The sequence below is a fragment of the Triplophysa rosa genome, linkage group LG9 (genome assembly GCF_024868665.1).
Source record: "Triplophysa rosa linkage group LG9, Trosa_1v2, whole genome shotgun sequence".
Taxonomy (NCBI): Eukaryota; Metazoa; Chordata; class Actinopteri; order Cypriniformes; family Nemacheilidae; genus Triplophysa; species Triplophysa rosa.
The window spans coordinates 697,270-711,160 of NC_079898.1; the positions used below are offsets into that span (position 1 = coordinate 697,270).

A 13,891-nucleotide genomic window follows, 5' to 3' on the forward strand; every position below is an offset into this window, starting at 1 on the left:
GGTGAAATGACCACAGTTTTAACGTAAGACAAGGAATCAGGTTGAATGGAATTTACGTTTGTTTTACACAGAGTGAACGACTTCAACATGAGTTTAGCATGTGTCAGAGTTTAGCATGTTATAGCATGAGCTAATAGCATCACTGTTGGCATACATACCCCATGTAGACGGAGCAGCGAGAGATGAACTACAGTGCACCTTTTTGTCTGTACAGTACATGATGCGTGTGCACGCGCGTGCAGTCAGCGGACATGAGAGATGGCGTCATCAGCAGAAGACTCGCGGTCCGGTGGACACACATGCGAGTATAAACGAGCCGTGAAAGACAGGCTGTGCGCGCAACGTTTACATGTTTACTTGCGGCTTTGAGTGTACTGACGGCTGTGACGTTCTTGCCCGCATCACGGGAAACAGAAGATCGGCGGTTGGAATAACTCAACTCAACTTTATTTATATAGCGCTTTTACAATTTTCATTGTTACAAAGCAGCTGCACATGAGACACATTGACTACAAGCAAAACAATCAAAGTTGTACCTGCAAAAACAAGAAAAGGTTGAAAACACAGAAGACAGACACACCCACACACAAAACACTCCACACACACAACACGCACACACCAACACACACAGACACAGAGACACACACACACACGGATGCACACGCACACACACACAACACACACACACACACACACACAACACCAGTACGTACACAGACAAGTACGCACACACACACACGCTCAGTGAGAGCACACATTTAGGATAAAGGAGAGAGAAGCACAGGTCAAATATAACAGATAATAAATTCCTATATGCAATATTAATTAAGTAAAACTTTAAAATTCTAAAGCAGCCCCCCCGGTCAGGCAGATAGTGCAAAAACAGTATGCAAACGGTGGCAAGCGAGACTGACCGGCCGGTCACCGGTCGGGCCGATCATACGAAAAACCGGCCGATTCCGATCTCTTGCCGGTCAATCGGTGCACCTCTATTCTATCCCAGAACACATCCAGATAATCATTTTTTGCCAATATTGCACACCCCTACGCACAGCAAGCGGTGAACACACGTACACCCGGAGCAGTGGGCAGCTATCACTGCAGCACCCGGGGAGCAAGTGGGGGTAAGGTGCCTTGCTCAAGGGCACCTCAGTCGTTACCTGTCGGCCCAGAGAATCGAACCGGCAACCTTCTTGTCACGAGTCCAACTCTCTAACCATTAGGCCACGACTGCCCTGTTATGTTCTAGGCAACAATTACTCTACAATTATTATATGCACAACAGTAGTCAAGTTACAAACTAAGCAGCACTTAAACTCTCATATATAGTACACAACCCAGATAGCACAATCCATCTGGCTTACGTCTATTTGACGTCTGCATTTACATCTGCAAGACATCTGCAATACATAGTTTGCTCATCTGCAATACGTCTCGGAGACGTCTGAACGTCTGTAATACGTCTGCTAAAGATCTGGAGATCTGCTGCGTAAAAACATCTGATAAACATCTTAGAAAGAGCTGCTTTACATCCATTCTAAATCATAAACATCTTACAGACATCTTATAGATGTCTATATGACGTCTGACAGCAGATATCTCTGAGACGTATTGCAGATGAGCAAACTATGTATTGTAGATGTCTTGCAGATGTAAATGCAGACGTCAAATAGACGTAAACCAGATGTATGTGTGCTATCAGGGAATTATTTTAATGAAAACAACAGGCAAAACACAGTGACAGTCGGTTGTAGCAGAGGTTGCTAGACTTTTTCATTAGCCGTCATTTTGATGGACAGGCTCGTAAAAAATCTGTGTTGTCCATGTTTTTGACATCATCGCATTGTACGTTTACTCTCTGAACTTACTGTATTTTAATAGAACTGAAAACCCAATAAAGCCAAAGTCATTTACATATTTAATGTTTCTGTTGTCAGACATAAAATAATAATTACAGACAAAACGGAGAAGATGCAGAGAGACATTTTTCCACTCACTGAAAGTTAAGTTTTATCCAAAATGACGATATTCGCTATCGCTCTCTGAAGGAAAAAAGTCTGTAAACACCGCACCACTGGTTTGTGCGCGCCTGTGTGTGTATGTGAGCATGCGACGCGGGGGTCTGATTGAGTGACAGATGCTTGCTTCGCAGAATCAGATCACGAAACAATGCCATAGGGATGGGGAGTCGACTCCAAAATAGTCGATTCCTCGACTCTTAATGTCCCTAAAGTCCGAATCGACTCCAAGACAGGATTTGACTCTCGTCGACTCGTGGCGTAATTTTTAATGTTGTCATTGACTCAAATCGGTTAAATTGTCTTTGTGATTGGCGCAAAGCAATGAATAACATTTAAAAAACAATAAGGTAAAAGTCTTACCTCCACTCTCTCTGATTGTAAACGTTTACATCCGATCCAAAACACAGCGTTAATCAGAGCATGAGCGACGCCAACGGGTTCTCTCACAAAAGGGCACGCAATATTTCCCGTTCATTATTCACCTTCAATCCGATCACATTAAATTCTCAAATTCTTATTAAAAACACTCCTATATTTCGTCTGTCCCTCTTCAAGCTTATATTTCTCTAAACAACTGTTAAGACTTTGTAAGTTGCTTTAAATGAAAGCGTGGCACTATGCTTTAATGTGAGTCTGTGCGCATAACTGGAAAATCAAAATCAAGTTTGTGGAAACAAATTATACAGCGTTTCATCAAGCTTAAAAACAAAAAAAATCAGCAACAGCCAGGAAGTCACAAATCATATATTAAGTTCTTGTTGCTGGGTTATTATTATAGCATATCTGTTAGATTTAAAATGACATGTTGATATTTTTAAATACTTTGGTTAAATGCCCAACACAGAAAGGCAATGAGTTACATTAAGAAAACAAACACAAGGTAGGCTCAACGTCTTTGTGGCAAGGGGGGCGTGGTTTAGCGAAGTCTGCGCCGAAGGGAGCAGAGAGCAGCCGGGAGACGATTGAGCGTATCCACCAGGAAGAGGACAGAAGTCGATGACGAAAGCCAGAGCTTGCTTTATAGACGATAGTTATTTAATGTTTAAATGTGAGAAGCGCAGTGGAGCTACCTTATTGTGATTGTGTGTGAGAAAGAATAAAAGAATCTCCGTCTCCCAGCCACGCCGACCCCGCCTCCTTTCTTCCTACTCTCTACGAACCTCATTACAGTCTTTTTTTTAAAAATGTGTTGAACTTAGCCTAGGGTGAATATGTAAACTCTTAAACTAAATTAAATAAATAAATGTTTTAGGCTTGTTTAGCGCACATTTACGGAGCCTAAATTCAAAAAAATGAAATTAAGTACAAAACATATTCATTTGTGTAACTGTAACCCTACAAAATCTTTTTTTATAAAAAAAATTATAAAAATAATAAAGGAAACAAAATGTCTTAGCTTTACCATAAGTCTACAGCTACGGTTAGACCTGGGCCGTCATGTCCTTGTGCTGCGTGCGCTTGGAAAACCACATCGGTTTAGGAAAGAGTAACTGGTCTGACAGTAGGGCTGGGCAGAATGACGGAATATTCTGTTACCGCGGAATAAAATGTCAACCGTAAGAGATTTTTCTATTAGGTGTATTCCGCGGAATGTAAATAAGTAGGCGTGGTTAACTCGGCGCTCCGCAAATTAGGCGCTATTCTGAAAAAAACTAATGAATTAATCCACCCGTAACAAATGAACGTATCAAACATTCTTTTGACCTTCTTTCAGTCTGTAGTTTAGTGATCCGCTCCAGTCCGGCGCTTCTCTCACCCGCAGTGCTCGTGCAGGGATCTGCGCCAGCATTTAAAAAAGCTAATTCTCAACACGTATTGGACAGACGCATGCGCAGCTCATGCTAAAATTGTCATTTTAAGAGGGAAAAAGACGTGCTTGGTTTTAACTGTGCAGCTCGCAAGTGGTCACAGACCAACTAATCGATAATGAAATTCGTTAAAAACTATTTTCATTATCGATTTTATCGATTAGTTGTTGCAACCCTAGACTAAAGACGCATCTTTTCACCCTTGCATAAACTACACTTCCATAATATAAATCCTCTGAGGGTTTAGGCTGCATTAGTTAGATCAACCGGAACCAAAAACACAACTGATGTACTTGTTGCATCAAAGAGTGCAGAACAGTACTCTACTCTCAGCCAGTCTTGTCTCATTGTTCCAAGGTTACCACAGCGAGCAGGATGCAGTCCATGGCCAGACCTGATGGTAGAGCGGAGAATGGGAAGCGGCGACCTGACAAGAGCTGAGATGATAGAGCTGGATAAAGAAGGAAGCGGTCACTTGACACGTCTTCACTACAAAATTTCAAATGCTATTAGATTATTAATGATAATCTTAAAACTATAATTTACCTTATTAGTAAGTTTACTTATTTTTATTTAGCCTTGTTGTGCAAGCTCTGTTGAGCTTTTGCCAGAGAGGAACTGGAATCCCCTGGTTGGGCCTGGGTTCTCCTGAGGTTTTTTTCTCCATTGGAGTTTTGGGTTCCTCGCCACGTTTGCATACTGTTTTGCCTGGCCGGGGGGCTGCTTTAGAATTAGAATTTTAAAGTTTTACTTATTTAATATTACATATAGGAATGTATATTCTGTTTATATTTGACCTGTGTTTCTCTCTCCTTTATCTTAAATGTGTGCTTTCACTGTTCGTGTGTACGCGTGTCTGTGTGTGTTAGTATGTGTGTATTTTGTGTGTGTGGAGTTGTGAGTCCGTGTTTTGTATGTGGGTGTGTTTAAACCGGTGTGTGCGTGTCTGTCTGTCTGTCTGTGTTTTCACCTATTTTGTTTTTCCTAGTATAAATTTAGATGTTTTGCTTATAGTCAATATCTTTCATGTACAGCTGCTTTGTAACAATGCAGTGTTTCCCCTACCATTACCTTAGGGGGCGCCCCGCCCCCCTTGAAGGTCAAGTTAATTTATTTTCCCTTTCTGTCGGTTTCTCGACGTTGTGTTGAACCGACAGATGGGGTTTGTCTTGAGAACCTATCATCTTCTGACTATTTTGAAAAGGCCAATGAAATCGGCGAATGAAATTTGCATGCCGGACTCCGCCCTGGATATCCGGGTATAAAAGGAAGACGGCATGCTCATTCATTCACCTTTTGTTCTTCGGAGCCTTCGATCTTATGATCCTAAAAGCTATCTACACTGATTTTGTATACTGCTGGATTCGTACGACGTGGTGCAGCGGACTGTCCCTTCCTGTTCCCAGTTAAAAACCTTTTTTTTCCCGATTATATTGGTAAATAAATGATATTACCTTGGGTGATTTGTTGGATGACTCAAATAAAACTGAGAAACAATCTCAACATGCCTGTGTTATATTCCAGTGTTTCCCATACATTAATTTATTCGTGGCAGCAACGTCGAGTTTGCCATTCACCGTCGTGCAGAGGGTGGGAGCGGCTGTGATAACCCAGAGAGAGAGGAAACTCTCCTTAGAGAGTAAGTGGGTGCTAGCCCCCCGGAGGGGGCCAGCAGATGGAGAGACGGGGCAGGATCCATCCCTATCCGACATCCCAGCGATGTGGCTGGGGTCGAGCCCAATGGTAGCCTCAATCCCCCTGAGGTCTTCCCATGAGGGCCGCTTCACCGCGGCTGCTGATGGGGCGATGGTCTCCTCTTCGCTGTCTCCTCCAGGGGGGGGCGCCTGAGTGGGGGGCGCCAGAGCTGGAGGGCGTCGAAGAGGACCAGGGCTGCTGGGAAGCAGACAGTGCACGGGACTCGACGGCCGAGGCGGCCGAGTCGCGGCACGGAGGACTGCTTCTTTACTGTCGAGAACCCTCCAGGGGAGGCTGCGCGCGGGTCTCGCGCCCCCCGACGGGCGGGGGGTGAGCGGGGCTGCAGCGGCTCAACAGTAACACCAACCAGCCCCCCCTTGCGAGACAGGTGCGTCGAGAAAGCGGACCTTCTCGGCGTTACTCATCTGCGCAAGGATCGGCCAGAGGAGTTTCTCATGGACCACAAGTGTGGACATCGTCCGACCCAGGGCCCGCGTGGTCACCTTGGTCGCCTGTAGAGCGAGGTCGGTGGCGGCGCGGAGTTCCTGCATAAGCGCTGGGTCGGTCTTACCCTCGTGGAGCTCTCTCAACGCCCTGGCCTGGCAGGAGCCATAGCGTGGAGACACCAGAGATGCCGAGACCCCACATGCTTTGGAGCCGGAGTCTAGGTCGAGGGTGACGGAACTTTGTTTGACGTGAAACGTGCCGGAAAGGGGCGTTCCAGGTCTTACTAAGTTCCTCATGCACTTCCGGTAAACACGGCACTGGGGGCGGCGCGGCTTAGAGCCGCGCTCAAACCCGAGGCGCCATGTAGCCAGCCGCAAGCGCCAGGAGAGGCAGTGCGGGCACTGCAACCCAACACTCATGGCGGCCCGGGAAAGCATGGCTGACATTTCGACGTCCGCTACTTCCTGGGCTTGACCCCCCGAGGGAGGGAGCCCGAGGAATCGTCGGAGTCGGATGGCAGTACGTCACCCCCGATGCTGCAAGAGACATCTCATCATCACGCATCGTGTCCGAATACGTGATTGAGGAATAAGACGGCGGACCGTCTCCTGGGGAACGGTCAGACGAGCGAGACGAGGTGTGAACGGTCCGTGAGCCCGTGGCTGGCGGATTATCACTCACAGTAATCCTCATATCACCCTCGCTGCTTGCCGTAGCGGACGGCAGGGCCGTAGTCCTGCCGCCATGGAACGGGGAGCAAACGAGGTGGTGGCTGAGTCCTGTGGGAACACAGCCACCTGTGACGCAATGTCTGAATCGTCACCGCCCGCAGTGCGGGCAGGACATATCCACAACATCTGCCCCAGCGTACTGGAAGCAGGCATTGTGTCCGTCCCCCTCCTCGATGAGTGTGTTGCACCTGAGAGATGAGAACAGCGGGACATGCCACGCTGGAGAAATTTGCTCTTTTAGAAAAGGAAGTTTGCTCGAACACCTCCGGAACTGCCGAGACGCCCAGGGGAGAGTCACTGCGGGAAGGGACCGTCTGCTGTCCACGTCGTAGATTCCAGCAGAAAGAATGATCACCAAGATCGTAGAGAAGCTCATCAGATGCGTAGGCTCTGAAGAACAAAAGGTGAATGAATGAGCACGCCGGCTTCCATCTTATACCCGGACATCCGGGGAGGAGCCCGGCATGCAAATTTCATTCGCCAATTTTCATTGGCCTTTTCTAAATACTCAGAAGATGATAGGTTCTCAAGACAAACCCCATTCTGTCGGTTCGACACAACGTCGAGAGACCGACAGAAAGGGAACAGTGTGTCACCATAGTCGTGGTGGGGAGGATTTTCGGGGGACGGCCCGTCACGGCAAAATGAATATTGTGGAAACACTACAATTATTTTTCCTACTAAGATAGTCAACGGTGTCCCAGAAATGTCAGTTGCTCAAATTTTTCCAAATATCTTTCCTTGTGTTCAACAGAACCAATAAATGTATACAGGCTTGGAACAACTTGAGGGCGAGTAAATCGTGACAGAATTTTTAGGTGAATGGTCCCTTTAATGGGCGGTAATATTATAATATGAACCCCTACCTATCAGAAGGGAAGAGAAATCTGATCAGCTCGTTATCTCACATGCTTGCAGAGAAAGGCTAACCAAAACAAAGTTAGTGGGTTCTCTTTTTTCACTTTTCATGAGTTGGCACCGGGGACTTGATTATAGCATTTAAACACAGAAGTTTCATTTTTTTCCGATAAGCCCTTTAATGTAACACTGACGCAATTACATAGAGAATCAATACTGTGAGATTTTATGGAAATAACTAGGTGGAGAAATAACTTGTGGGAATAGGAAAAAAGATGTCCAGGTCTCTTCCATACTATTCTGCTTCTGGGTGACTATAGGTCATGACTGTAGTCATTGTCACGTGACAAAAGCACAAGGGTCTGGCGGAACTGGGATTCAGCCAAACACAAGTGGCTTCTGTTATACATTAAACATTAAATTCTCTGTACATCATTGTTGACAGAACTTAAAATGATGAAGATAAGTGTCAACTATGTCATACACGATCAATGCAAAACATCTCTGAAGTTACGTCTCACTGATATCATGTATAACGTAAATGCTATTCACATCAAGTATTATGTGATGTAAATGTAGTTTCTTACCAACATTCTTCTGAGGAAGCCTGTCAATTCTCCACACGAGGGCTCGGTACACATTCTCGTATTTTACTGTGCCGATGGACACTCGCATGACAGACTGAGATTCTGCCATGTGCCCTGAGCCCAAGCATGCATTTCTGTTCATGCGAGCTTTGAGAGACCTCTGTCGCAGCAGTGACGTGCTGGTAGGCACTTTCACCCAGTCACCTGGAAAGCGAATCTGAAGAGTGATGTTTTCACACAGAGTTCTCTGGACACTCAACATAAAGACCTGCAGCTCAACACAGGCACCCTGCACAGTCACCACAGCCTTAACGGACAGGGGCAACTCCCCACTGTGAAGGGATGCAGTCCTGAAGCGCAGAAGCTCCACGCGACAAGCGTCAGGAGGACAGAACTTTATCAGCCGCGTATCCGCAAAGTGTGCTTTTCTCACACACGGATGAAAATGGTAGTCTGCGATCTCCATCCAGGGCTCACTGTCCTCCTCGGAACCAAATGCGGGAGCTTGTTTGAGAAGTCCAAGGTCGTTTAGTGCCAGGAAGCACTCCAAGGTACCATTCAAGAAAGCTAAGCAGTGAATTCGAGTGATGGCCACACATTTTGCGATGCCACCGTACTTATCCTGTCGTATCCAGATGTGGTCGGCTATCTCCAAGGTCAGCTCCTGCTCTTCGTAGTGTCTGTGGTGTTGGTGTGGTGCCGGTAAGCGCATCAGCTCTTCCTCAATGGACACCAGCAGGTCCTTCATGTCACCAAGTTCAGTGGTGCCGAACTTCAAAAGCTGCTCCACTTCTGCTTCGTGTATCACCTCATGCCTGGGGTGATAGCGTTTCCTCTCGACGTAGGACACGTGCTCAACCTTCAGTGTGGCGATCTTGCGTGGTTCACTGTAACTCTCTAATTTGGGACCCGAGAGGCCGCAGTTAGCATTAAGCTGAAATTCTTTGAAAGGTTTCTCCAAGCCCTTCTCATAGAACAACTGCAGGAGAGCTCCGGGCAGTAGCTGCAGGTATATCGGCCCCCACTGTCGAGAAGACATGCGGTTCTTTTTCTCCGGAATTCTCAGCATCAGTGACCAACCGTGTCTACTCTGGCTGAGGAACAGTCCTTCAGGAACAAATGATGGAGTTCCCACCATCTCTTTATCCTTAACTATACCTACGGCTGAAAGATGATCCTCTTTGTCCATTTTCTCATTGTGATCTTCTTGTTTGTTCTCTTCTGCTCTCAGTCTTTCTAGTTTATGGCATATATAGGAGTAGGAGTACTGAGGCTGGTCTTGAGGTGGCTCATTACCATCTTTGGTGCGGATAAAGAAGCGAGGTAAAGTGGGAGCAGAGTCAGAGTCTGACGATGAGCTCCAAGACACTCGTTTATGATCGCCTTTTACCCAGGCAGGGTTAAGGTGACCTGCCTCGTCTCGGGATGTGTTCATTAAAGTGGAGCCTTCATTCGTTTTCATTAAGTCTTGCTGTAGTCCTGAAGAGAAGCTGGCAAAAGTGCTTGAAAACAAGTCTGGCTGCTCCTGAAGTCCATAATAAAAGGGTGACTGATCTGCTGGCGTTGCCTTTACCGGAGTGCACATGGGAGTGTTGCTGGGCACACACAAGCTTCCGTTAAAGCTAAAATCCATCAAAGGGGATTCCGGGCCAGTGCTGAAGCTCCATGTTTCATTCCCTAAAGACGGGAGAACAAGTTTTAAACCATTTGGGCGAGGTATTGAACCGGAGCGCAGCGTTTTTTTAGGTGAGGAGAAGGATGACCCTTCATCTTCAAATGTTACCCAGTTGCTGGGCTGATTCATGGAGCACATTGCTTTGTGTGTACACAGGAAGTCTTTCACAGTCCACTCCTCCACGGAAACAGCCACAAAAATAATCTGTAGAAGGAATTTAGACATTATGAAAAATGACATAAGAAACGTATCATCATCATCATGCACTCCTGTCTGATTAGGAGAATAAAACAGCAGCAGATATAATAAGCTACATAGTCAAGTGTAGGCTTCATGGCTTACCAAAATAAAATGTGTTTCAAACTACAAGTCTACGGGTCTGTGAGTGGTACAGGAGTGTCTGAATCAAGCATCAGAATGAGGAAAAATGTGATCTGGAATATGGCATGATTGTTGCAGGTATGCAGGCTCATCAGGTTGAAAAAGGTGACAGAGATGTGAGACTTCCCGCAACCAATGCTCTATCGCTCTCAAATGTATCCCATCATGTATCACATTCTGGAAATAAATCATGAGACTTTTTGCCCAGGTCTTGAGATGTTGCGGAATGTTGTTCCCAGTATATACTATTACTTTTTAAGGTTCTATCTTTATTATGTAGGGCAGTCTTGGCCTAATGGGGCACTAGTGGGGCTCGAGTCCGACTCTCTAAGGTTGCCGGTTCGATTCCCAGGGCCAGCGGGTAACTACTGGGGTGCCCTTGAGCAAGGCACCTTACCCCTACTTGCTCCCTGGGTGCTGCAGTGATAGCTGCCCACTGCTCCGGGTGTACGTGTGTTCACCACTTGCTGTGCGTTTCTCTAGTATCTTTGTGCAATTGTACAGTGCTACTGTTAGCCATGTATTTTATTTAAGTTTTTTGACACATTTTACAGAACTTGAAGAGTGTCATTTGTTTATAAATGCAAACATTTAAAATTGTAATGTAAAAAATATTTTCATTGAGCAGTGTTTTGTAATTTCTTTGTTTTGTTATTTAAAATAATAAACCTTAAGACCTCTCTTCAATTTATTGTTTTCATTATTACTATTATGAGTAATAAATATTCTGTTAGCGTGTTGCAAAATTAAGCTAGTAGTACAATATAAGACTTACAAACTAGAGATGCACCGATTACAATTTTCTTTGCCGATTCCGATTTCCGATTTTATTACAAGTGAAACCTGACTTTTCTTCAATACACATTTTTTTTATTTTCATTGAATAAATGATTGAACATTACAATTTCCCCAAATTTCCCTAAATGCAGTTCTCCAAGCTGCATTAAATTACAGAATCTTCTCTTTCCCAAACAACTCTTAATTTGAATAACTCTGTGACTGAAAATAAGTACAAATAATAAAATATAACTAAACATGTCACTTAATTTACCTTTTTCATTTTTGTACTCATCTCACAAAAGTCTAAGATAACAATAAAATACTTCAACTTTATTCTCGTCTGTTTCTGTTTATGAAACTAACATTGCTTTATTTCATTTTTTCTGAAATGTAAAATAAATTGTCTTTATCTTGGGTCTGTAGTATTAAAATAAGTGGGTTGATTTTTGCTGCAACTTCAATAAAAAGGTTAAAAATCTTATGAGTGAATTCTACTCTAACGATGTATATGTATTTGCAGTTTTTTGTGTTAGTAAAGAACTCAATCAGATATATATCACATATATTGGTTGATTTATTCATTTTTTTATATTTTGGATTTTTAAAAACACGTAGAAGTCGTGTTGAAAGTCATTTTACCTAGGTGAAATGACCACAGTTTTAACGTAGACAAGGAATCAGGTTGAATGGAATTTACGTTTGTTTTACACAGAGTGAACGACTTCAACATGAGTTTAGCATGTGTCAGAGTTTAGCATGATGCTAATAGCATCACTGTTAGCATACATACCCCATGTAGACGGAGCAGCGAGAGATGAACTACAGTGCACCTTGTTGTCTGTACAGTACATGATGCGTGTGCACGCGCATGCAGTCAGCGGACATGAGAGATGAGCGTCAGTCAGCAGAGACTCGCGGTACGGTGGACACACATGCGAGTATAAACGAGCCGTGAAAGACAGGCTGTTCGCGCACACGTTTATGTTTACTTGCGGCTTTGAGTGTACTGATAGCTGTGACGTTCTTGCCCGCATCATGGGCAACAGAAGATCGGCTTGGAATCAACTCAACTCAACTTTATTTATATAGCGCTTTTACAATTTTCATTGTTACAAAGCAGCTGCACATGAGACACATTGACTACAAGCAAAACAATCAAAGTTGTACCTGCAAAAACAAGAAAAGGTTGAAACACAGAAGACAGACACACCCACACACAAAACACTCCACACACACAACACGCACACGCACCAACACACACAACACGCACACGCACCAACACACACAGACACAGAGACACACACACACACACGGATGCGCACGCACACACACACAACACACACACACACGGATGCGCACGCACACACACACAACACACACACACACACGTACGTACACAGACAAGTACGCACACACACACACGCTCAGTGAGAGCACACATTTAGGATAAAGGAGAGAGAAGCACAGGTCAAATATAACAGATAATAAATTCCTATATGCAATATTAATTAAGTAAAACTTTAAAATTCTAAAGCAGCCCCCCCGGTCAGGCAGATAGTGCAAAAACAGTATGCAAACGGTGGCAAGCGAGACTGACCGGCCGGTCACCGGTCGGGCCGATCATACGAAAAACCGGCCGATTCCGATCTCTTGCCGGTCATTCGGTGCACCTCTATTCTATCCCAGAACACATCCAGATAATCATTTTTTGCCAATATTGCACACCCCTACGCACAGCAAGCGGTGAACACACTTACACCCGGAGCAGTGGGCAGCTATCACTGCAGCACCCGGGGAGCAAGTGGGGGTAAGGTGCCTTGCTCAAGGGCACCTCAGTCGTTACCTGTCGGCCCAGAGAATCGAACCGGCAACCTTCTTGTCACGAGTCCAACTCTCTAACCATTAGGCCACGACTGCCCTGTTATGTTCTAGGCAACAATTACTCTACAATTATTATATGCACAACAGTAGTCAAGTTACAAACTAAGCAGCACTTAAACTCTCATATATAGTACACAACCCAGATAGCACAATCCATCTGGCTTACGTCTATTTGACGTCTGCATTTACATCTGCAAGACATCTGCAATACATAGTTTGCTCATCTGCAATACGTCTCGGAGACGTCTGAACGTCTGTAATACGTCTGCTAAAGATCTGGAGATCTGCTGCGTAAAAACATCTGTTAAACATCTTAGAAAGAGCTGCTTTACATCCATTCTAAATCATAAACATCTTACAGACATCTTATAGATGTCTATATGACGTCTGACAGCAGATATCTCTGAGACGTATTGCAGATGAGCAAACTATGTATTGTAGATGTCTTGCAGATGTAAATGCAGACGTCAAATAGACGTAAACCAGATGTATGTGTGCTATCAGGGAATTATTTTATTGAAAACAACAGGCAAAACACAGTGACAGTCGGTTGTAGCAGAGGTTGCTAGACTTTTTCATTAGCCGTCATTTTGATGGACAGGCTCGTAAAAAATCTGTGTTGTCCATGTTTTTGACATCATCGCATTGTACGTTTACTCTCTGAACTTACTGTATTTTAATAGAACTGAAAACCCAATAAAGCCAAAGTCATTTACATATTTAATGTTTCTGTTGTCAGACATAAAATAATAATTACAGACAAAACGGAGAAGATGCAGAGAGACATTTTTCCACTCACTGAAAGTTAAGTTTTATCCAAAATGACGATATTCGCTATCGCTCTCTGAAGGAAAAAAGTCTGTAAACACCGCACCACTGGTTTGTGCGCGCCTGTGTGTGTATGTGAGCATGCGACGCGGGGGTCTGATTGAGTGACAGATGCTTGCTTCGCAGAATCAGATCACGAAACAATGCCATAGGGATGGGGAGTCGACTCCAAAATAGTCGATTCCTCGACTCTTAATGT

General features: G+C 44.6%; 1 protein-coding gene across 1 annotated transcript in view; it reads right to left on the bottom strand.

The window, feature by feature from the left end:
- LOC130558869 (stonin-1-like) overlaps positions 1 to 12,239 on the bottom strand; it is a 28,086-nt gene extending 15,847 nt beyond the window's left edge. Inside the window, exons 1-3 of the mRNA XM_057341576.1 lie at positions 11,774 to 12,239; positions 9,931 to 10,026; positions 8,148 to 9,824 (exon numbers count right to left, since the gene is read on the bottom strand). Coding sequence (XP_057197559.1) covers positions 8,148 to 9,824; positions 9,931 to 10,026; positions 11,774 to 12,020 — 2,020 coding nt within the window. The 5' untranslated portion in view covers positions 12,021 to 12,239. The remainder of the gene's footprint in view (positions 1 to 8,147; positions 9,825 to 9,930; positions 10,027 to 11,773) is intronic.
- Between the last annotated feature and the right edge of the window lie 1,652 nt (positions 12,240 to 13,891).